The sequence below is a fragment of the Protopterus annectens genome, chromosome 1.part2 (assembly GCF_019279795.1).
Source record: "Protopterus annectens isolate FY-2018-M chromosome 1.part2, PAN1.0, whole genome shotgun sequence".
Classification (NCBI taxonomy): domain Eukaryota; kingdom Metazoa; phylum Chordata; order Ceratodontiformes; family Protopteridae; genus Protopterus; species Protopterus annectens.
The window spans coordinates 502,771,575-502,797,727 of record NC_056727.1 but is presented as its reverse complement, the minus strand read 5'-3'; the positions used below and the strand labels follow the sequence as shown (position 1 = coordinate 502,797,727).

At 43.6% G+C, this 26,153-nt stretch overlaps 1 protein-coding gene across 1 annotated transcript in view; it reads left to right on the top strand.

Moving 5' to 3' along the window:
* The window catches only part of LOC122789817 (two pore calcium channel protein 1-like), a 2,103,677-nt gene that overhangs the window by 1,826,261 nt on the left and 251,263 nt on the right, over positions 1–26,153 (top strand). Inside the window, exon 15 of the mRNA XM_044057259.1 lies at positions 9,881–10,100. Within this exon, the coding sequence (XP_043913194.1) occupies positions 9,881–10,100 (220 nt within the window). The remainder of the gene's footprint in view (positions 1–9,880; positions 10,101–26,153) is intronic.

Genomic DNA, 26,153 nt, shown 5'->3' with positions numbered 1-26,153 from the left:
GCATATTTTATGGGAATGCAATGCATTGGCAGACTTTAAAGATTCCCTGCAGACTGCTCTGTCAGAGATATACTGGGTGAGCAAGTTGGTGTAACTAATGCAATTATTTTCCTGAGCTATGATACAGAATTGGAATAGCTTAGACCTAGTAAAGCCGTGCTGTGTCTAATTACAGTGGTTGCTAAAAAAGCAGTTACTAGAAAATAGAAATCAAAGTCTAAACCAGCTTGAAGTAGTGAATATAATAACAGAGATAAAACAACTGGAAATGGGGACTTTAGAAAAGGGTAGGAGCAAATCACATAGGAAAAAATGGAAATTGTAGAAATAATACTTGCAGAGGAAGAACGAGGTTTAAAAGAAGGCGAGATTTGAATGAGCTATGTAATGTTTAACTGATAGTGACTGGATAGATTATAAGTGATGTAGAATGTTTGCAACTACAATTATGTCAGTATGGTTTGTGATGTATAATGCTTGCAACTAAAATGATGTCAGTATGGTTTGTTTTCATTTATATAAATGTATGATTGCCTATGTCATATGTGATAATTTACTAAAGATGTTTCTTCTTTTAAAAAACAGTTGCTTTATAGTCTTCCATTTATTCACTAATTTCAGAGTTGCTGGTCGTCTTCCAGTTCATCTCCATCTCTAGGCACCAGATTGTGGTTCCAGTCCAAGATACAGATGATTCCTCCTGTGCTTTTTTTTTGTCTCTCAAGCATTTTCCTTTGGAATATCGGAAAATGTTTCACTGGAAGTCTCTCCATGACTACTGTCAGAAGAATAAGAAGCAGAGTCCCTTTGTTCTTGCTGCCTCTCTTTTTGTTGGATAAGCTTTATTTCCTCCTTAGCCTGTTCTGCATAAAAAAAAAAAAAGACTTTGATCGTCTAGGAAAACCACTTTGAAGACAACTGGATACAGCAACTTGAATATCACACCTGCTTCTTTGACATTCTCTGATTGCTGTGATAAAGTTGCTTCTCTTCTGCCTGGTGTACAAGGAATAATCATTTATACAAACATGCTGCTGTCTCCAATTTTACATATTTTGCCCTTCTGCCACAGTTTTGTCAGGCTGAACTCTTTCTGCTAGAATGATTGCATATTTCCTAAAATAAGTCTTGGCTGCTTTTTCATGTCCAGGTTTGGAGCTTGCACTCTATGTACCTTTTCAATTAAATTCTGCTATAGAACACCAGTCCAATTGCTTATTTGTGCTTTCATAAAATTAAAATAGTCTGTTTCCTCCATTTTCTCTGGTACAACAAAATAAATCTCAGGATGTCCTTCAAGGATGCATCTGCAGTCATAACATATGGGTTGTCCTGCCTCAGGCAGCCCTTCGGTCGGCCGGATTCCAAAGTCTGGGTCTGGCCTCAGCTGATGTCGCACTTTCCCCGACGTCAGAGCGTCTGGGGTATAAAAGCATCAGCCAACGCCATTTTCCTCAGTCTTTCTTGCCGTGCGGTGCCCGAAGCAGAAGCTGTTCGCAAGTGCCGGTCGGTCAGATCCAGAGATTTCAGCTACCGAAGACTTCGAAAAAAGCTAAGTACCCTGTTGGGGACTCTTTCTTGCCTCAGCCGATGTCAGACAAAGTAAATAATTGTTTAACTTGTGGGAAACAAATACCTCATAAGGATTTCCATTCTTACTGCCTTCCTTGCTTAGGCTCAGACCACGACGTATCAGCTTGTTTAGCCTGTGCTTCCTTCAACCGACGGACTCTTAGACGTCGGTCGGAGTTTGCAGAGGAATTTTTTGGAGCTGCTTTTGCTTATAGAATGCCGTCGGAGACTCCGACTTCGCATATGGTCAAAAAACGCAAGGAAAAGGACCGACACTCGCGGCCCGCAGTTTCGGCTGAAACTACGGCTAGGCCTACCGCGACTGTCTCGGTTTCGGCCGAAATCGAATCCACGGCGATTCCTACTACCGAAACCATACTTCCGACCACCAAGGCCAGAGAGGCCTCTGCTGAGTCGGCTTCAGAACTCCCTACCGAAGCTAGTGTTCAGGAATTGTCCGACACCATACCTTTGGACATTTCTACCCCTGCACGTGGGGCAGCTAGGCCCCCAGCTTCTATGTCTATTAAGGCCTTCTCCAGGGCTAAAGCTGCCAAACTTTCAAAAGCTTTGCCTGCCAAATCTACATCCCAGAGGCCTTCCTCTAGTTCACAGATCCTCAGCCTTGCTGAGGACCTTATCTCCTTAATTAGGGGTTCACAACCTCACCCAGACAGGGCCTCTCAACCTCCTCCAGACAAAAGGCCCAGGACTGACCCCTCTGAACCTCACTCCTCAGATTACTCCACGGATGGATCTGATTTGTCAGACCACCAGCAAGGGGCCTACTCGCCTTATGAGGATTCAGATGCAGAGGAATCTATCCCTTCGGCCTCCCCTCCTGAAGAATTTTCCTTTGGGGAGACTTTACACTCCATGAGAGAGCACTTTCAATGGCAAGGTCAGGATTTCTCTGATTCTAGAAAAAGATTAAGGACCTTTTTGCATTTGCCTCAGCATAGGCCCTTAGCTATACCTCCTGTTCTAAATGTAATTGATGATGTGTATAATGATGTCAGTACAGCCCCTGATTCTCTTCCTCCGTCCCCTGCCAAACCTGACAGATATTACAGGGTCCCGGATTCTCATTTCCATCTGTATAAAGCCCATGCTGCAGACCCAGAAACTATTTCTCAGGGCCCTAAAGGGGTTGCAGCCGCTACTGCCAAAAATCCCCTACCCTCTGAAAGAGAGTCTAGAGCTTTAGAGAGATGGGGAAAAAAGGTGTATACATCTGCTACTCTTTCTGCCAGGGCATTAAACTGTCAATTCCATATGATACAGTACCAAGAATTTTTGTTAGATCAACTGAATAAGAAACTATCTTCTCCTGAACCCTTAGACCGTAAATCCCTTCAGGATTTGGTACATAACTCACAACAGGTTAGTAATCATTTTTTAAAATGTGGCTATGATGCACTGGAGGCTTCATTTAGATCAGCTATGACTGGGGCAGTTATTCGTAGGCATGCCTGGCTGAAGGAGCAATCTTTGCCAGACCATGTCAAGGCTAAACTCCTCGATGCTCCAATGGAGAAACAAAATTTATTTGGCTCCCCTGCACAGGAGATTCTAAAAAAGGTTGAAGAAAAAGCAAAATCTGTGCAAACAGTTAAAGATTTCCTGCAAGTTCAACCACCTAGGTTCAGCAGAAACTGGCCTACAAAGAATTGGTTCTTTCCAGACTCGTCCAGAGCACAGAGAGGCAGGAACAGGCACCCTAGAGGCAGAGGTCAATCGAAGGGCACCTACAGAGGCCATCAGTGGCAGCCTGCCAACCAGAGGAGGAGTAGTGCAACAGCTACAACTACAACCACTACTACAGGATAGACCCAATGACTTGACTCTGATTCCGCCTACCAGGGATCAAATGGAAGCACCCTTGGGCCGAAAGCTGGCTTTATTCTCAGAAAACTGGCATTGCATTACAAAGGATACATGGACATTGCAAATAATAGACAAAGGATACAGGTTTCACTTCCACACTTTGCCAAAAAGAAGCGGAATGCCAAACCTTCCACCAAACCAGAAGGCAGAGGCTTTAAGACAAATCAGCAATTTACTTCAGATGAAAGCTATAGAAAGGGTACCATGTACAGAACAAGGCCAAGGATTTTACTCCAGGCTATTCCTTGTACCAAGAAAAGAAAACCAATGGAGGCCTATTCTCGACCTGTCCGCACTGAACACTTATCTCATTGTGCCAAAATTCAAAATGCTGACCCTACAGCAACTTCTTCCCATGTTGGGCAAGGAGTCTTGGCTGGTGACTCTAGATCTCAAGGAGGCATACCTGCACGTCCCTATATGACCAGATTGCAGAAGACACCTCAGATTTCTTGCAGGATCAGAGCATTATCAATTCTCAGCATTGCCCTTTGGCTTATCTACTGCGCCCAGAGTATTCACGAAATGCCTGGCTTCAGTAATTGCACACTGCAGATTTCAGGGAATTCAAATTTATCCATACCTGGACGACTGCCTAATACAAGCGGACAACAAGAAGAAATTGTTAAAGGACTTGGCCTATGCCATACACCTGCTACAGACCTTGGGATACACAGTCAACATCCAAAAGTCAAGACTAGTACTATCCCAAAGGATAACCTTTTTGGGTGCGGATCTGGACACAAGCACACAGATGGCTTTTCTCACAGAAGAAAAACAAAAACAACTTCCTAATTACTTCATGATTCTGACAAGACAAACTCAGCTTACTGCAAGGAAAGTCCTGCAGGCCCTGGGTGACATGGCATCCTGCATAATTTTAATTCCACATGCCAGGCTGTTTATGAGGAAATTACAATGGTACCTAAGGAGTGTATGGTCTCAACACAGTCACAGTCTAGAAACCATGATACCAAGCATTCCATGCCTTCAAAAGGAATTCCAGTGGTGGGCTCAGGCCTGCCAGTCCAACAGAGGGTTGCCTTTCAACAAACCAAAAACAAGGCAGACCATCACCACGGATGCCTCAGACCAAGGATGGGGAGCACACATGGAGGACAAACGTATCCAAGGCCTATGGCCTCAAGGGCAGCTAAGCATGCACATAAACCAAAAGGAAATGCTGGCAGTGAGGCATGCAATCGAGGCATTCAGACCCTTTCTCCAACAAGGACATCTGTTAATAAGGACAGACAACACCACGGTCATGTGGTACATAAACAAACAGGGAGGCACACATTCCTACCCTCTATGCCGGATGGCTATGAATCTGTGGAATCTATGCCTGAATCTCAATATCCAGCTGCAGGCCAAATTCGTACCAGGAAAAGAAAATGCACTAGCAGACAGCTTAAGCAGAACTACCATCGATGCACACAAATGGATGCTGCATCCAGACATCTTCAAACTCATAACAAAGACATGGGGAATGCCAGAGATAGATCTGTTCGCCTCCCCACTCAACCACCAACTGAAGACATTCTGCTCAAGGACATACCACCCACAAGCATGGAGGTGGACTCTCTCTCTTTCAGCTGGAATGCCCTAACAGTATATGCCTTTCCACCTCTCCCATTGATGTACAAGGTTCTTCTGAAGATCAGGGAGGAACAGCCAAAAGTGATACTAATAGCTCCGGACTGGCCAAGACAACACTGGTACCCACTATTGAGAAGCATGTCTCGGGCAAATTCATGGCCTCTTCCCCTATGGCCTCTTCTTCTAACGCAGAACAATTTCAAGACCCTGCATCCCAACTTGAAAACATTGCAGCTAACTGCCTGGAAAATTCCGTAAATCCCAACCAAACTGTTTTATCTCAGAGGGTGAAGGACATTATCCTGGAGGCTCGCAGACCTTCCACAAGGAAGACATACTCAGCTAAATGGAAGAGATTTCTCATTTGGAGCTCATCAAAGGGCACAGATATCACAGTGGCAAACCTAGCACACATCCTAGAATACTTAGCAGAATTGTTCCACAATGGCCTGTCTTATTCTTCCATTAAGATTCATGCTTCAGCAATTTCAGCAGAATACAATATGGATCCACCTATCTTCTCACACCCTCTTCTCAGGCAATTTTTGAGAGGGATCAAAAATGTTAAACCTCCAAGAAGACCCCCTCTACCTGCATGGGATCTCAATTTTGTGCTGGAAAAACTGACACTACCTCCTTTTGAACCAGCAGCATCAGCAGACCTACAGTTTTTATCTTGGAAAACTGCATTCCTTCTGGCAATCACTTCAGCAAGAAGAGTATCTGAGTTACAAGCATTAATGGCAGTGCAGCCTTTTCTTATTTTTCACCAGGATAGAGTGTCACTAAGAACCAATCCTACTTTCATGCCAAAGGTGGTATCTAGGGTATCCTTGAACCAAGCAATTCACTTGCCTACATTCTTCCCTAACCCACAGAACAAAGGGGAAAAACTTTTGCACACCCTGGATATACACAGACAACTACGCTACTATTTGGACAGAATGAAAACTAGCAGAAAAACTGACCAACTTTTTGTAGCATATGCAACTGGGGTGCAAGGAAGAGCAATTTCCAAACAGTCAATTTCAAAATGGATAGGAAATTGCATTTGCTTTTGTTACTCCTTTCATGGAAAGACAGTTCCTGAAAATATCAGGCCTCACTCCACAAGGGCCACAGCCACCACTACAGCTTTCCCTACGAGGGGTGGCTACCAAGGACATTTTAGAAGCTGCTACTTGGAGCTCCGTGCATACATTTGCCAAGCATTAAAATCTACCTTTATACTCCAGATCCCGAGCAGGGTTTGCAACTGCAGTGCTGCAGGGGATCTTAACTACACCATCCTTCTCTTAGTACCTCCTCCCCCAGATTGGCTGTGGTATTCTACCCATATGTTATGACTGCAGATGCATCCTTGAAGGACATAGTACAGTTTTGTACCTACCATAAATGTAGATGTCCGATAGGTATGCATCTGCAGTCAGGATTACCCACCCTCCTTCCCCTCTGTGGTATTCCTAGGGTGCTTACCCCTCTTTCAGCTAGCTGGGGGAATCTATTATGGTGTATTTGTTTGTTTATACATGTATATAATTTGCAAATGTTTGGAACTTTTCAGCATTTATCCAAATTTAGCCTTCCTAGAGGGCACCTGGCATCTGGGGCAAGAAAAACTGAGGAAAATGGCGTCGGCTGATGCTTTTATACCCCAGACGCTCTGACATCGGGGAAAGTGAGACATCAGCCGAGGCCAGACCCAGACTTTGGAATCCGGCCGACCGAAGGGCTGCCTGAGGCAGGACAACCCATATGTTATGACTGCAGATGCATACCTATCGGACATCTACATTTATGGTAGGTACAAAACTGTACTTTCTCTCTGTGCTGTCTTTTAACTGTACTATTTTTAAACAGTTCTTCAGAAATCTCATATTCAGCCAGCTTTTTCTTCGTGTCACCTGCCGATTTTTGCAGTTTTATCAGTTCATCTGAATGACTAGTTAAAGCTGCTTTTATTTTTCCAGCCTTTTGTCGTTTGAATTGATATATTCCTTCAATCACCTCTGAGTACATTTGATTTTTTTTCTGTAAATTACTGGAAGCCATCTCTTGAACCAAAGCAGAAGCATGAGTTTATTTTTGCTGAACAGCAGCAGAATTCTTCCCAGCCAGTTTTCTCTTCACCTTTTTTGGCTGATTTTCTGTCATTTTATTTTTCAAATTTCTTCTTTGCTGGCATCCAGGCAGTGTATTTACTAGCCAGTAACCAAATTTTACCAAAACATTTTCAGTGGCACTCTTTTTTTCTCATTTTCTGTTTTCACACTGGGAGAGCTGGAGTTATGCTGTTGATCAGTATGTAGCTATTGTGGAAGTCAGATGCGTCTCCTGTTTTAGTACAATCTGCACTTAAATCTGTAAGCACTCTGTTTAGGGTAGGATCACTGATCAGGCATGAACAGGACTATGACTTTCACCAGATTATATTAGTAGAAGAGTTTCCTTCCTAAAAGTACCTCAGTCTCAGTTATCGTACATTTTTTACAAGGTGTTGAGCTTATTGCAGGTCCTGTAAGGGGCAGTTGAGTTGATCTTATTTGGAGTGTAGCATGCATGCTATTGTTTTGAAGCTATGAGATTTCTTGAAGGCTTTTAAAATCCTTCTTCCACTCCAGGAGGCAAGGAGTTACTATGATTCACAGAGAGTTAATAGTCATAGTTTTTTTTTACTTTTAAGAAGCAGCAGGGTATGTAGTCCTGCAGTGTGGGGCTTAATGCTAATGAGACAACACCTGCTTAGTCTCTAGAATTTCCTAGTAAATGTCCAAACCTCCCTAGGTATGTACTCAGTTGTTTGTGCTCTCTAGATGTTTTGAGCGGGAACAGCTCCATTCCTTGTAGTTAGATGTCCTCCTGGCCTAGGGAATACCTTAGTTTGACTAATCACCATGGCTTCTATTGCAGAGCATTCAGAGTTTTCTTCTTTCACACCCAAGCAGGGGGTTGTCCCATGAAATGGCATGACATTTTCTAGAAAATTGAGATTTATGTAAGCATTTGTTTCCTTTCCTCATCATTCACACAAGTTCCTATGCAAGATACAGAGACAAAAACTTAGGATTATTCAAACAGTACTTGTCTGGTATCAACAGGCATGGTATCTGCAGCTTTTTGAACTGAGCCTCTGTCCATGTTCAATTTGTTGAGATTTTCTTACATAGAACAATATGTCTCTCTCTCTTTACACCCACAAGTCCATGAGGCTGCATATCTGACTACTGAACAATTTCTCACAGAGAGAGATGACATGCCATGGAATCGCTGGGTTTCATTCTCTGCAGAGACAGACTGCTAAATATTAATTTAAGCTGACACATCTTGCTGGCAGAGCTACATGAAATTAATTTAATCCATTTATCCTTTCATATGTCCATTTAAAATATTCTAATTTGTTTTCATTGCCAGAAATAGCTCTGGCATTTTCTACAGTCAAAGTTTTCAGTTTGCTAGTTCAGTTTACCTTGAGCCAGTAGAGAGGAAGAGATGGTCTTTGGTGGATATAGTATTTATTTTTGTCAAGGAGTCTACATTTAATACTGCTCTTTAGAAGTCAGTTCCTTCACTTGAAACTCAGTTTTGTCTTGTTCTGCCTTTTGGGTTTCTGGCTTCAGCAAAGCAGAAGTTTTTGTCATGGAGCACATTTTTCATGGGGCATTACTTTGTATTATAGAATTTTAGTGCTACAAGCAATTCGGATTGAAGAACCCTTGCTAATGCTATGCATTGAACAAATTTTAGGTTCCTGCCTATGATGGTTTTGGAGTTCATCCTTCAAACAGAATATTAATATTCTGGTATACTATGAAAATGAATCTTTCATGAGTCCCTTAGTTTGCAGATCACTGAGAAATTATTTGGCTTGCGTATTACCATTCACCTCATTCATATAGGCAGATCAGTGACTAAGCAGGTAATGCTTCTTGTTAGTCTCACTGCATTGAATTCTCCTGCCAATAAAAAGAACCTTCTAGCCTTGTTAAGGCACTGTTCTCTAAGAGAGTAGCAGCTTTGACTGCTTGTTTCATAAGGAGAATGCTCAGCTCAGGAGATCTGCAGTACAGCTATTTGATCAAAATGCTTAACTTTCACCATGTGTTATAGTTTTGATGTTTATCTTGGGTCCATAGTTGGGTTTCCAGGATCCATCCTGAACCACAACCTTTCCATAATGTAATTGCGCTGGAATTTCTCTGATGCAGTGTAAGGATCTGCTGTCCTAAGATAACCTCAGCAAAGGTAGGTGATGTTCTATGGCACTCAAAAGTTCAAAATCTTTGAAGGTATCTCAGCCATCAGGTGCATTCCCACTCTCTCTCTCCTCCTGTGGGTTGTAAAGGGTGCTTGTGTTTGTTGCTGTGTTGTCTGCTTTGGTTCTTCATAAGAACCTCTTGTCTGGAGGAAAGAAGATTCCTGCTTAAACCATTACCTTGTATGCTTGAAAAAAAACTTATATTTGACTGTAAGATTTGCTATCTGATGAAAGATGGCTCCAAAGTAAAGAAGAAGGGTATCTTGTTTGTCACTTGTTCAGATAGTGCACCTTGAAGCTGAACACAGGGTGAGCTGAGATATGAAGTTTCAGTGAGTATTTGTCACAGGTATCTGCTGAACCATTAGGCAAATCCACTAGTACTTACAGATGTTTTGTCTGAAATCACTAGTTCTAAAAATGCAGTAACGTGATAAGCCTGTTTACATAACCAAGGTTGTTAAAGTATAGTATACTTAAGCATGCATGCATTTAATATCTTAAGAAAATGGAGCAAACTGAATCGTAGTTGATATTTTAATGTTGAGCTTCCTTATATTTTTACAGGTGGTCTATTATGTCTTTGCTATATTTGGAATGGAAGTGTTTAAGGATCGAATCCATTTTTATGGCCCAAACAGTACTGACCCAGCAGCCAAGTATTGTGGAAGCACTGCTCTGAATAATTCTGTGTTTGCTAACCTTGGATACTGTAAGAATAACTTCAATAACATCATCTCTTCATTCATTGTCCTGGTGGAATTAACAGTTGTTAATCAGTGGCATGATATCCTTTTATTGAAGAATATATGTGTACAAGATGATGTAAGACAATATGTTTTTGATCAGTAATTTTGTTTGTGTACCACCATGGATTAATTATATCATTGTGTAGTGTTCTTAATTGTTTGAATTAATATATTGCTTCAGTGTTTCAATTAATCAAAGAAAGGTGACTCTAAACCCTGCATCCTGTAATTTTTACCTAGGTTTATGAAGATATTCGTCGTGTACTAAATAATCTAGCAGTCAGCATCTAGGTTACTTACCCATTTCATCCTTTCTCATTTTTTTGTAACTGTTTCCCTTAAACTCTTAGTTTACAGTTAGTGTGTGATATTTCTAGTAAAAATGCCTGTAGCATTGACCAGAAGTACAAAGAGTAAGGATGGTATTTTTCCAGTTATCCAGACCCAACATTTGCGGAATGCTAACAGAAGAGGAGACTGCTGGGTTTGTCAGTCTCATCATGGAGTATTTGGGAAATAACTGATGTTATGTGATCCTATCTCGCCTACATTCTGACTGATGGGTTCGGAGCCGATCCCTCGGCTCCGACTCGGCACGCTTATGCTATAGAGCGAGGCCTCTAATTGGCTGAGCTATCTTTATCCCAGGATGCACCACCACTAATCCCCCAGATCTCGTTTGCCGCTTACAGAGCTTGGACGTGGTCTCAACATTGGCTGGGCTAAGTAATATATATATATAGTCTTTTCCTGTCAGTATTTCCTTCATTTAAAACCAAAAGCTGTTTTAACGGCTATTTTTTTGTGTACGAGTGTGTTCCTGGCAGTTTGATTGAATTTTTAGTAATTTTTCCTGTCAGAGAAGGTTCCGTTTGAGTTAGAGGGGCCTTCCCCTGTGGTTACTACTTTTCAGTGGTTGTGTGTGGGTCAAGTACCCGTTTGAGTTAGAGGGTCTTGACCCTCCTTGTTTTTCCCTTTCTCTTTCTGTGTGTAAAAAAAAAAAAAAAAGTTTTTCAGTTTAAAATATTCTGAGTTACTGGCATTCTTATTTGTACCTGTGTCTTAAAGTTTACTGTTGTGGTCTGTTTTTCTTGTAGAACTATGTCTAAGGAACATAAACCCTCCGGGTTTAAAATGTGCATGAGGTGTGGGTTCAAAATGTCCATAACGGACGACCACTCCTCGTGCGTCTGTTGTCTTGGCGCCAAACATCTCCAGGAATCGTGCAGTGTATGCCATGCGTTTTCCTCCCGAGTCCTCCAGGAGAGGAAAAACAAATTAATCCTCAAAGGATTAATCAAGCCTTCTTTCGAGGAGGCTTTATCTTCCTCTCCATCTCCTTCTAAGAAGAGGAAAGCGCCGGCTCCGACCAGTCAGTCGGAACCAACGGCTAAAAAAGCTAAGCAGACTTCTCCAGCGGCTCCACGGACTTCGGAGCCGAGGTCGGAACGGTCTGCCTCGATGCCTCCAGCCTCGACCCCTCTGGTTTTGGAGCCGAGGTCTGGGGCATCGAGAGGCGGGTCACCCTCATCGGCTCCACTGATATTGGAGCCGATAAGGGTCATCGGCTCAGACACTTCCCCCTCGGGCGAAGTCCTTATCGGCCGAGGAAATTTCCTTGAAGGTTTCCTCGGAGCCGATAATTGTTGAGTCCTTTCGGAGCCAGTCCCCGAGCCCTTCGGAGCCGATGGAGAAATCGGTTCGGGCCCGATCGGTATCCTTGAGATCATCCAGGATGTCTGATTCGGACATCAACAGTGTGCTCCTTCGACTCTTCCAGTCTCCGGTGTTCCAAAAGATGGTTTCGGCTCCAGCCCAGTTGGCTTCGGAGCCGATGGTCCACCCCCCTACTGTACTTCCTCCTCCAACAGCTTCGGCACCATTGGAGCAGGTGTTGGTGGAACCAGTGGAGGTGTTAGGGTCAGGCCCGACCCTTGCTCCGACTCTGGCTCTCGGGTCGGAGTTCAGTGCGCGGACTTCTTCCTTCGGCCCTGGGGGGGAAGCTTCGGGATTGATGCTTTCGGTCCCAAGTCTCCCTCTTGGTGCGTCGGCGGCGGGAGTACCGTCCACTGTCGTGGCCATGGAGGGGGGACCTTCCCAGGATTCTGGTGGTCCCGCCTTCAGGGCTATGAGGAGTACTCTAGCCAAATCTTCATTGGCTACCTCCACAGTTTCCCCAGCTCCTTCCCTACATTTGGAAACTGGGTCGTTGGCAGTCCCCCTGTCTGCAGACAGCGGAGCTCCTGGGCCTCAGGTTACCCCCGCTGGGGTTTCTCCCCCTCCTGGAGGTCCTTCTGAAGCCTCTTCGGAAGAACCTCCCAGGAAGAAAACGTGCAAGAGGAAGCACGTTGACTCCCCTGACGAGTCTTTGACATCTGACACCGATCTTGATGATGCAGAGGGGTCCCCCAAGTCGTCCTCGGATGATGTCTCCTTTGCAGACATCTTGGAAGCCCTAAAACAATGAGGCGGCTGGCAGTCCAAACCTCCCTCTGCTGATGAGTCTGTGTTCCTGAAGGCCTTCGGGGCTCAGCCCTCCGCCTCCTGGGTGTCTCCGCCCTTCGACGAGCTCTTGGATTTGATCTGTCGAAGGGCGTGGGAACACCCAGACTCTGTGGAACCGGTGCCCGCTCGTCCAAACAAATTTCTTTCGGCACCCCCAGATAGAGAGTTCCTTACGAAAGGTGTGGCTATGGATGCTATGGTGGTGGCATCTGCTACCCAGCAAGATGTAGCAGAGGCTTCTACGTCCGTCCATCCACCTAATAAGGAGTCTAGGAGCATGGATCGGTACGGTAAGTGCACCCTTAGTTCAGCGGTCTTTACTCTGAGGTCTCTGAACTACCTGATGCACTTTACGAGATTCCAGAGGGATCTGATTAAGGAGCTATCCGATACCCTCTTAGGTAACCTGCCTGAGGAGCTAGCCCAGATGGTTGGTTCTCAGCTGGCTACAATGTCGTCCATTTCGAACTCATCCATGAGGCTCATTTCGTATGCGGCCAAAGGGGCGAGTAGGGCGGCGGGTACAGGCATTGCTCTACGGAGACAAGCCTGGCTCCACCTGTGTCATTTCGCGGAGGCCTTCAAGTCTTCATTCGCCGATGCCCCCTTTGACGGGTCCTCCCTGTTTGGGCCCAAGGTGAAAGACACACTTACCCTCTGTGAACAGGAGGGTAAGACTCTGACTGCCGTAGGGGCACGATTTTCCACTCCCTTTCGGCCTTATCCCAAGGCTAAAAGAGGAGGGAAGATGTGGTTCCGTAGATCTCAGAAGTCTTACCCCTCTCAGCAGGAAGGTTCCCCCTCCAGAGGCAGAGGAGGGGGAAATTCATCAGGAAGACGCCGTCCCAGAGGCGGCAGAGGACCTCGCAACACTGGAGACCGCGAGTCCTTTCGTGGCTCTTCAGCTTTTCATAGTCCCTGAGGGATTGCCCGACTGTGCTGCTCCGGAGCCAGTCGGGGGTCGTTTTTCGAAGCACCTGAAGGCCTGGGAAGGGATCACTCAGGACCGATGGGTGCTTCGAATTATCGCCGGAGGTTATTCCATCCCATTCTGTTGCCCCCCTCCTCAGTCCAAAAGAATCCCGGACACGCCACCCAGTCAACGGGATACCGCAGCCTTAGAAGTTTCAAAGCTGCTGCAAAAAGGAGTCATCCAACCGGTCCCCGCAGACCAGATCGGATTAGGGACTTACTCAAGATTCTTTTTGGTGCCAAAAAAGACCGGGGACTTGAGGCCTATTTTGGACCTAAGCAACCTAAACCGCTCAGTCAAGAAGTCCAAGTTCCGAATGGTCACTTTACAAACCATTCTCCCATTGTTGGAGAAAGGTGTTTGGATGTGCTCCGTAGACCTCAAGGACGCGTATTACCATATCAAAATACATCAAACGTCCAGGAGACACTTGCGCTTCAGCCTAGGAGGCAGTCATTTTCAGTTCTGTGCGCTGCCCTTTGGTCTCACCACAGCCCCCAGGGTGTTCACCAAATGCTTGGCAGTAGTGACTGCTCACCTGAGAAGTCTAGGATTCCAGGTGTTTCCGTACCTAGACGACTGGCTCCTAACTGCCACTTCCAAGCATCTACTTCTACGGAACCTGCAAGCCACAATATCACTGGGCAGTTCCCTTGGAATCACCTTCAATTGGCCAAAGTCTGTGTTAAGGCCATCTCAAAGAATAAGATTCATAGGGGTAGAGATAGATTCAAACCAGATGCGGGTCTATCTACCTGCAGACAGAATTCAGACCATTCAAAGTCAGGTTCGAGCCTTACTTCCCAGGTCCAAAGCCCCAGCCAGAATGGTCCTACAGCTATTGGGATCGATGTCTGCCACAGTTCTGCTAGTTCCCTTGGCAAGGTTACACATGAGAATCCTCCAGTGGCTTCTTTCAACTCAGTGGTCCTTTCAGGAACTCCCTCAATCATCTAATATGGATCACAGAATCTTGCAAACGGGACCTTCGCTGGTGGCTAGTGTCCTCCAATTTGGACCAGGGACGACCCTTTGTTCTTCCTCATCTGGCGGCCACTTTGACCACGGACGCCTCCCAGACGGGGTGGGGGGGGGGCATTCCCTGGGCAGGTCAGTCCAAGGCAAATGGCACCCGGAAGAGACCTCTTTCCACATCAACATCCTAGAAATGAGGGCAGTACTCCTGTCCCTTCGAGCCCTTCACGATTACCTCCCTCAGGGCGTAATTGCTGTTCACTCAGACAACATGTCAGTTGTCTGGTACCTGAACAAACAGGGAGGGACCAGATACTATCCTCTTTGCAGAGAAGCGATGAGAGTTTGGGAATGGGCAGTCTTGACCAAACGCTTCCTACTGGCGACTCACATACCGGGCAAATCCAATGTCATAGCTGACAGGTTGAGCAGAACCATCCTCTCTCCTCACGAATGGTCTTTGAATATGACAATTACAAGGCAGATTTTCAGCGAATGGGGAGTTCCGTGTTGCGACCTCTTCGCGACTCCTCTGAATACGAAGTGCAAAGAATTTTTCTCCCTAACCCCGGCTCTGGGGAAGAGCCCTATGGACGCATTAGTCCATCCTTGGCCCACCGGACTGCTTTATGCCTTCCCTCCAGTTCCTCTCCTCCCCAGAGTGATTCAAAAGGCATCTCTCTTAGACAGCAAGATGATCTTAATTGCTCCGTACTGGCCTCGTCAAGTGTGGTTTCCCTATCTTCGGAAACATGCTCTGGAAGGTCCATGGTTTCTGGACCAGGTCCCAGACCTACTGATTCATCAGTCGGGACTACTACACCAGTCCCTACACACATTAAAATTGACAGCCTGGCTCCTCCTCTTCCGACCATAGTCAGGAGACATGCACTGGATCCAGATGTGGTGCACATTTTGTCTTCAGCCCACAAGTCGGCTACGAAGAAACTGTATTCTAGCAAATGGAAAAGGTTTGCTATCTGGGCTCAACTCCGGGGCCTAGACCCCATTTCTACTCCCGTGGCAGAAGTACTCAAATTCCTGACCTCTCTTTTCAATCAAGGCTCTTCTGTTTCTACCATCAAAGTACAATTGGCAGCGATTTCTAATTTTCATGAATCCATAGACCCACCCTTAATGAGCAACAGGTTGTGTAAGACCTTCTTGAAAGGTGCTGCTTTATTAAGACCTGCGATTTCTCATCCTGCACCTCCATGGGATCTCGATATAGTACTAAGTGCCCTGACTTCTTTTCCCTTCGAACCGGCAGCTACCTGTGATCTAAAGTTTCTATCATGGAAGACAGCCTTTCTAGTGGCAATTACTTCAGCCAGGAGGGTTTCAGAACTTCAGGCTTTGTCAGTGAAACCCCCGTACTTGGTTTTTCATACAGACAGGGTATCCCTCAGACCAAATCCTTCTTTTGTTCCTAAAGTCTGTTCTACTTTATGCTTGCAACAGTCGTTAGAGCTCCCAGTTTTTTTCCCAAAATACTCCAATAAAGCGGAGTTTATTTTTCACACACTAGATGTCCACAGGCAGTTACGTTTTTATTTGGACAGGACCAAACAATCAAGGAAGACTGATCAGTTGTTTGTGTCCTTTGCAGGAAACAAATTGGGCAACGCGGTCACAAAGGTCACTATTGCCAAATGGATCAGGGACTGTATTACTCAAGCTTATGTTTATTCTAACAAAGAGCTTTCCACCTCTGTCAAGGCTCATTCTACAAGGCCTATGGCTACTTCGGTAGCGTTTCATTCTAAGCTTGCTATTGGTGACATTTGTGCTGCGGCTACATGGTCTTCCCTGCACACCTTCATTTCTCACTACAAATTAGATGTGGCATCTAGAGGACGAGCTTCATTTGGTTCCACAGTGCTCAGGAGTGTTTTCCAATGAGCCACCCAGGATTTAGGTGCTAGGGACGCCGTCCCATCAGTCAGAATGTAGGCGAGATAGGATCACATAACATCTTTTAGTTATGTACTCACCATAACTTCAGATGTTTGGGATCCATCTCTACATTCTAATAACTCCACCCTCCTTCCCCCTTCCTTGGAGATCAGAGGATATCAGAAGGTCCGAATCCTGTTGTTTCATCTTGAAACATCTAACAATGTTATATAAACAAGCTGTGCATGTGTGCATGAATGCGGACAAACAAGATCTGGGGGATTAGTGGTGGTGCATCCTGGGATAAAGATAGCTCAGCCAATTAGAGGCCTCGCTCTATAGCATAAGCGTGCCGAGTCGGAGCCGAGGGATCGGCTCCGAACCCATCAGTCAGAATGTAGGCGAGATGGATCCCAAACATCTGAAGTTATGGTGAGTACATAACTAAAAGTTATATGTTGAGATACTTAAATTTGCTAATCACATAGTGCTTTTCCTTTCATTTAATGCAACAGTATTGTAATGCAACAAAAACATGATTTAGTTGGGTTTTCTGTCTGGCACTGTTTCTGTAATTTCTCTCCCTCATGACTTTGGCTGTTTTCTGAAGTCTTCCATTTTCTCTCTCTGGTTTATTTGTCACATGCTGTGACATAGGTTCATACGTTCATAGATTAGTACTAGGCTAACTGCCCTTCCGAGCCATTTTAAGCCTAGCCAATTATCCCCTGTGAGATTCAAACCCTGTACCTTGTGTTTGTACGGCAAACACCTTAACCTTTGGGACACACCTGGGCAGGGACAGGCAGCTGCATCTCAGACTTTTATAACCTTAAGAGAGCAAGCTAATTAAACAGTTAACTGATCCTAACTAGACAGGATCAGTATTTTTCTAAGTTGCTACAGATAGCCGTCAGTCCTTTTATAGGTATATGTTAATCATCTGATGACCCTCTTCACACACACATTTAGAAAATGTGGCTTGGACACAGCTGTGGTTCTGAACAACATTTCTGTGCTACTCTTAAAAGTCTGATGTTCAGATGTACCTTAAAATATTACACTAGAGATCGTCATTAAAGCATCAAATGACTTAAATGCACAAAGCATGCTCTTGCCAGAATCAGAAACCGAATCTTTGAAGTATTCTCAATTATTCATTATACAGAGAGAGAGAGAGAGAGAGAGAGAATTGCAGTAAATGTTCGCACCATACTGTATACTTTATTTTCACACATTTACAGTAGAGGACAAAAGCCAAAAACCTAGCTGTAAAATCAAATTGTCAGCATGATAGTCCTATTAGGCCACTGGTGAATATAACAAAGTAAAAAATAATGACCAAGTAGTGGGATGCAGAGGCATTAGTTGTTGTTGTTTGTCTTTCGGCTTTTCCCAGTTAGGGTCGCCACAGCGGAACTCCGGTCCGCTAATGAATGCCAGTTGGTTTTTATGGTGTCGAGTTGCCAGCCCGATGCCCAACCTTCAACGAAGGCACACCCATTCAACGCATGTCTTTTGAACGCCCACTCAACCACGGGGACGACATACAGACTCCACACAGAAGGCACTCCCAACCCAAGCCGAGAATCGAACGGGAGAACCTCTTGCTGTGAGGCAACAATGCTACCACTGCACCACCACGGAAACCATGCAGAGGCAGTAGTACTAATGAAAATTTAAAATATTAGTGGCTTACCATAAGGCTTCACTTCACTACAGCTCATGCGAAGATTACATACACCTTCCCCCAGATTCAAAGGGAATTTGTCTTTATTTACTGAAAGGCCATTTCATTTTTGAAAATGTGGGATTACCATATTCTAATTTGGAGCTTCTCAGTAATCTTGGCAGTATTAGCCAGAAGCTATTTTGGAGGAGATTAGGCCTGAATCAGTGTGTACTGTAGATTTTAGAATATTATTTGCTTTTCATATTCTTTTATTTCACTTAACAGTGCTTACTGGGTATGGAGGCTTGTCTGTTTGCTTGAGGGTTAATGTTCATTTTAATTCATAGGGCATATGTTTCTGAACTTTATTGCCCTAAGATGATTTTTTTAGATTACTTTTTAAAACTTTAAAATAAGTACATAAGTTATGCAAGGACAATATAACAATTTAAACATGAAATAATTTAAAGAATATATTGACTATTTTGAAACTAGAAAGAGAAGAAAGTTGGTAACTCTTTAGAATAGTCATTTGCGTATACAAAATTATTAGGCAGGTATGACCCTGACCTTGAGCAGAATCCTACCTTCACCAAGAATGATGCCACAATACAGAGATAAGATGATCAGCTTTAATAATTGGCTTAAACTCTGGTGTCATTCAAAGGGGATCCATTGTCTGTCTGCCTGGGATGACATGCTGGACAAGCCACGCTGCTTCGCAAGGGACGGCTTGCACCTGTCACCCCTGGGCTTCCGGATATTGGCAAAGGCTCTTGCCACCCCCATAGTGCCTTTTTTAGGCAAGGCTCAAATTCCAAACCTACCACCCTAGAACACAAAAAAGAAAAAAAACTAAGGGTAATGCTGCTCAATGCCAGAAGTCTTAACCTCAAGATGCACGCACTCGAGGCCCTTCTCAGTATGGAGAACATCGATGTCTGTGCTGTGACTGAAACCTGGTTCAAGGCTCCTGAGAGCACCCCAGCACTATCAGGTTTTACCCCATACCATGCATTCCGGCCCCAAAATCCGGACAACACCAAGAAAGGAGGGGGGGTGTCCATATTCATCAAGGACACCTACACCTCAAGGTTGGTGGCAACGCACGATGCATCGGAGACCATCCAGGTGCAATTAACCATAGGCAAAACTGCTCTGCAAATTGTAGCATGTTACAGGCCACCCTCTCAAACTCAGGAAACTCACGTAGCTTTCCTGAAAACACTGGAGGGGATAAATGTATCTCCAAACACCATCATACTAGGTGACTTCAACTGCCCTAATATAGACTGGGATCACTACTCAAGCCCAAACACTCTAGCCCAAAGGTTCCTGGAGTTTATAAACTCAAATGCCATGGAACAACTAGTCACCATCCCCACAAGAGGTGAAAACATACTTGACCTCATCATCACGAACATGGGATCACAATGTTCAACACCGGAAGTATACCCCTCACTGGTGAGATCAGATCATAAACTAATCTCAATGGAGGTCCTCATCCCGCCCCCACCTGAGATAAAAAAGACCACAGTGAAGAACTTCTCAAAAGCCGACTTCACACTTCTAAAGACTAGTGTGGTCTCTTTTAAGGCCCCCGAGCCGGCGGTAAACATCACTCAAGCCGCTGAATCACTTGCAAATGCCTTCTACCAGCACCTACAGGACTGCATGGATCAGGCAATCCCAAACAAAACAAAGACTCTTTGTACCAAAGGCAAGCGTCCAGTCTGGTGGACCCCAGCCATAAACAAGCTCTACAACAAAAGGAGGAAGCTACTACAAGATAGAGCAAAATCCTTAAAAGGTAATACACCTTTGATCATTATAAGTAAAAAACTAAGAGCTCTCATAAAATCATCCAAGGCAAATTTTGAGAGAAAAATCGCTAAGGACTCAAAAGACAATCATAAGGCCTTCTTTAGCTCCCAGATATGCTCAGAATTAGTTCAAAATGATGTGAAAATTACTGAACCTACAGACATTGCCAATATACTGGCTGACAGGTTCAGTGCAAACACGCCCAAAGGAGAGATATCTATACCAGAGGATTGTAGCCCCCCAAACATCTCTAACGCCCAGGTGAGAACTGCTCTCTCTAAGGCGAAAAACACAGCATCCATGGGACCGGATGGTGTCCCCGGCTGTGTGCTCCACGAACTCAACGAGGAATTAAACCCGCAGTTAGGACAGCTGTTTAATCTTAGCCTCACCTCAGGATACGTACCCAAGGAGTGGCGCACGGCAACTGTGGTCCCACTTCACAAAGGCGGTGCCTCCACCGACCCTGGAAATTACCGTCCCATCAGCTTGACAAGCCTGATCTGCAAAGCCATGGAGAGGATCATAATGGAACTCATAAATAAAGACATAGGGAACTTGCAGACTTTGGACCCAACCCAGTTTGGCTTTGTCAAAGGCAGATCATGCCTTTTAAACTTGGTCGACTTTTTCGAAACAGTCACCAAGGCCATTGATGAGGGAAAGGCAGTCCATACAGCCTACCTCAACCTGGCAAAGGCTTTCGACACAATACCCCACTCAGGGATCGTTGAAAAACTCACCAGCTTAAATGTAAACCCATACATCACAAGATGGGTTGCAAACTGGCTAAGTGACAGAACCCACAGGGTCAGAGTTGCTGGCGCCATGTCAGACTCAAAGCCTGTCACAAGTGGGGTCCCACAGGGCTCAGTCCTGGGCCCACTCTTGTTCGGCATCTATTTTTCTGAAGTACAAGCAAACACAGGAGGGTTATGGCTGACAAAGTTTGCAGATGACTGCAAACTGGGCGCCATAGTCGAAAACACATCTGACACAGATATCCTTCAGAAGGGTCTCACAGAAACGGATAACTGGTGCCAGAGCCATGGCCTAAAGTTAAACGCCAAGAAATGCATAGTCATACCCTTCGGGAAAAACAAGGTCACCCCTAGCTACCATATAGGTGGCAATCCACTGAGCACAGAAGTTATCAGGGATCTGGGGACTCAGGTTGACAGTAACCTTTCGTTTGACACTCACGTTGCTAAAGTAGTTTGGAAGACCTTCTACATTGCCCACCTGATCATGAAGGGATTCACATCTAGATCAAGGGAGGTCATCGTCCCCCTGTACTCATCACTCATCAGACCAATGATTGAGTACAATGCCCCATTCGGAATGTATCTGACCCGACACCTGCAGCAGCTGGAAAGGCCCCAAAAGTTCCTCACCAAAAGGATAAAGGGTCTCAAAAGTATGTCTTATGCTGCCCGACTGAAAGAACTTCAGCTCTATTCAGTCGCTTACCGCTTGCTCAGAGGTGACCTGTGCCTGACATACAAGGCTATGTCAAACCCAGATTTGATGAACATGCTTCACCTCAAAAAATCTAGATCCCTCAGAACTACAAGGGCGGGAGACTTAAACCTTGACACGGTTATTAATAGGACGTGCTGGAGGGACAGATTCATCACCCAAAGACTCCCTATGCTGTGGAACAAAATCCCGGTACATGTGAGGCAGAGCACCTCACTGGCTGTGTTCAAGAGAAATCTTGACCAATGGATGGGAGATCGCAGATATACCCCAGGGATTACCTCAGTGTCTCTGCTTGACAGAGGCACAGCAAAATAATGGGCATAGTTTTCTTCAAACTAAAGGGGTGGCGAAAGCCACAAAAACTCTGGGCTAGGCTTATAAATGCCCTTGGGCAGATAGCCTAGTATGAACCTATGAACCTATTAGCATAATAAAAATGCAGCAATGTGCATTTACTCGTGTGGAGTCTAGGGTACTAAGAGGCCCCACAATGTCCATAGCTACTCGCTGAAAGGGTTCCTCAGTAATAGACAAATGCATCAAAACATTCTTAACTTTTTCTCCTGCATGAGAACCTTCTGGATTTGATTACTTGTCTCACAGTAGCCCTACTCATTTTTTTGATTCTGGCCACTAGAAATTCTGTACAAGCCTTCTTTGTATGCTTTACAACCAAATGGCTAGAAGTGCCTGTCAGTACGTCTTTGGTACTACCAGTTTCTGTATTACTTTTCCCTCGATCCCTCCTTCAGTACTCCATTCTCTGTACAGTAAATCTTTATCCCAGTATATAGATAACCCCCTGTCTTAGAATATCAGGAGCCTCCTTGGCTACCATCCTTTTGGTCTGAAAAGTTGAGTCTGTCTCAGTTTTTTTCTTTGTTACCTTCCCCAGCTTATCCTCCAAAGAAAGTTTGGTTTCTTCTGACAGTGATGTCTCAAATGGAGAATTGTTACTACCACCTAACTGTGGCTCCGATTCCAGCTTAAAGCCTACTGACTACCCCCCAAACAACCACGTCATTAGACATAGTTGGGGGTGTGAAACTTTGCTGGCTTTCCTCCTACAGCACTGCCTTCTCCACATGCTTGCATCCATCCCTGTCTGCACCTAACCACATATACCCAAGGTACTGCAGTGTCAAAATAATTTCCTTTTAAAGTAGAACTCCACCCAAATGTGAATTTCTTCTTTCCAAAAAGTGATTTTCCTTCCCTGTAATCCAACGCTAAATACATCACATACAGGCAAAGCATCATTTAATAATAATTCCATTTGTTTTATGTCTGAACTTATTTCTGTTTGTTTTTCTTTCCTATGTTTGTCTCATCATCTGTTACATCACAAAGGCTTCTAAGAGTGGCACAGTAATTAGATTAGGTAATTTATTCTAACTACAACACAGCAGGGCTAGCCTGTAAATCCTGACTCTAGATAATTCTCAGTGTTGAAGTGACACCCCGACCCCATGTACAAGAATGGTAAAAAGGGGTTATGGATGGATGGATTCTAACTGCAGATCCATTAAGAAAGGAACTGCTCTTAAACAATGGCATTTAAATGTGCCTTATTAATCACAGATTACTAGCACCTCAGATAAATAGTGTAGCCTACAGTCTGAACAAAAACAAGGCTTTCAGATGCAAATGAATAAGAAAACAAAACTGTTTATTTTTTCCATGTTACGAATTAGTTGCTTTCCTTTTAATCAAACTCTGAGTGCCACAAAATATTTGCTGTCAATGTTTGATTTTTCATTTTATCTGCAATGTATTTTAAGTGCATTTTTCTTCTGGAGTTTTGTTAAAGCAGTTTTACATTCCAAACAGTGTTTTGTTGAGACAAGCCAGTGATTTGGAAAACGAAGAGTAACATCAAAGACTGTAATTCTAGCTGCAATATTAAAAACTGTGAATGCAGCACAAACCATCTCAGCCATGCCTCTCAACCTGAAAACGCCAAAAAATCAGGGCAAAAGACCCATGCAAAGTAGGTACAACTGGCCAAAAATCTGTATGCTGATTAATGTAAATTTGCATATATAATTATGTAACCTGCCTACTCCAATGGAATTGTGGGATACCAACATTCAAATGCAAACTGAAGAACAGACAAAATATTAAACACAAAATATAACTTGACATTTGCTCTTTTTTGACTCCGATTTTGTATGTCTGACCTTTTTTAATTTAGTTTTGAGTGGGTCAGCCTTATGCATGGGAACCAGTCTATTTTGTTTCCCTTATACACAGTTCACCAAATTTTCCCCATACTGAAAACACCTATCAGCAGCATTGTGTCATTAACCTTATTACTACATAAACCACCACAACTAAGAAAACTACAGGGACTTTTACAAAAAGGCACATTCAACCTACCTTATAGTAAATACAAAAAAGTGTAACTAGGTACACGAAAAGGATAAAATACACTCAAATCCAAATTAATTGGTTAGAACAGATCTGAGTTTTACAGTATCTTGGTATCTTGTTAGATACCTTTCCTTTATATACATTGTAAATATAATCATGTTCAAGATAAGACAGTTTGAAGAATGTGCTTATGCAGCACAGCACAAACCAAGGAAAGGTGCTGAAGTGCAGAGCAGTGCAGCAACTCATAAGATGCAGCACAATTCCTGAAAGTGCTGTTTTGGCAGAAGGTAAATCTGGACAGCACTAATGAACCAGTCTAAAAGCTACTCAAGCAGTACCACACAACTTCAAGAAAAGGTACGGGCATGATGCTATATAAATCTCCAAGAAAATGTTGGCAGTGTGAAGATAGATAGGAAAAGGAACCCCGATAATACAGTTCCTAGTAAAAGCTCACACTGCAATGTTATGAAAGAAGACATTCTTGATAGTGACTGATTTCCAGGAACTGATTACTATTATTGTGCAGTGTTATTCCTGAGCAGTGCCTGAAACTAAGAATACAGGTTCTTATAATAACACAACATTAACATAAAATCCCACAGTATGAATGTAACACAAGAAAGGATTAAGATCCTTAAGTCATCTTTGCTCTTACAATTTGAGTCTAATGCCAATAAGTTTATCTGATCCCTCTGCCTTAATGTCCCTTAATATCCAAAGTACAGTAGAGTTACTTTCTCCTTAGCTCCAACTCCAAATCCCCCTGTCCGGTTTGTTTCTAATACAGCTATAATGCACACAAACCGTAAGCTTCGTACAATTTTCCCTTACTGCTCCCATTGTGACCGAGCTCTCCAGGAAGCAAAGTTATGTTAGCATCTACTAAATATGTTGCCACCTTCTGCCATCCTACATACAGGAAGTCAAAGGCAAGTGGAGAAAGCAGATGCTTGTTACTCTGTAACACAACACCATGTACTGCACATTTACGTGCATTTCACAGCCCTTTTGGATATTTATATTTTATATATTTACATAAACGATAAACAACATTGACACCACTTCAGTTGCAAACATTGTACATCACAGACACCATAGAAGTAAATGTAGTTGCAAATATACGTAATGTATAATCTGTAGAGTCATTGCCAGTTGAGCATCATATAGCTCATTCAAATCCTGCCTCTTAAACCTTGTTCCTTCTCTGCATATTATTCCCACAATTTCTATTTTTTTCTATGTAGTTTGCGTCTTCCCTTTTCTAAAGATCCCATGTTACTTTGTCATTGTTACTATATTCACAACTTCTTATAAAGTCGGTCTAGACTTTAATTTCCATTTTCTAGTAACTGCTTTTTTGGCAGCCACCATAATTAGACTCAACAAACCTTTACTATGTCTAGGCAATTCGAATTCTGTATCATACTTCAAAAATATCATCTCCTCATTCAATTCAATCCGCTCACCCAGCATCTCTGAAAGAACAGTCTACAGGGAATCCTCAAAGTTGGCCAGCTCACTACACTAATTCCAAAACACAAATAAGACCAGCAGCTGTAGCACCAAAGTTACTTTATTTAAATGTAGTATAAACTACATATGGAAAAAACAAGTATAAATCAGACCGGTTTCAGCAAAAATAACAATGCCTTCATCAGTGTAAAGGGAGCAAATGCAATACTCATTTATATAATGCAAATTTTTAATCACATGATTAGTGATTATAGGTGCTCATTAAAACCCGGAAGGAATAATACCCCAAGTTTAATAATCCACTTTTTCTCTTTTCTATTCAGAATATCATGCCAGCCCATTTTGTTTGATCTATGTGCAGTAATTTTGTCAATAATAATAAAATTAAAGGAAGCACTTGGATGTACCAAAGTATGTTTATAAAGTGCGTTGGTTTGTTTGTGGTGTCTAATCTCACTGAAATGTTCACCCATTCTGAATTTAACCGGATGGGAGGTTTGCCCCATGTAAAAGGATGAACAGTGGCATGTGGCAAGATAAGCAACCCAATCAGATTGGCAGTTGGCATAAAAACCTATAACAAAAACCCGACTGGTGTTTTTACTGCTAAAGGAGGTAGATTTCGTAAGTTTACTGCAATAGGAACAATGCCCACAAGGAAAACAGCCAACTAATCGGCCACCTGAGATAGTTGATAGTGACAAAGAAAATTTGGATGGTAAGAAGTGTTTGTAATGGTTGAAAAGAGAGCTCAAATTTCTGCCTTTCTTATAAGTAAAGGGGTATCTAGTTGGTAGAATTGTAGATAATGTGGAATCAGCCAACAAAATGTTCCAATGGTGGTTAACACTGTGAATTAGTGAGTTAGTATTGCGGCCATAAGTGGTCAAAACATGGATAACTGTATCATCA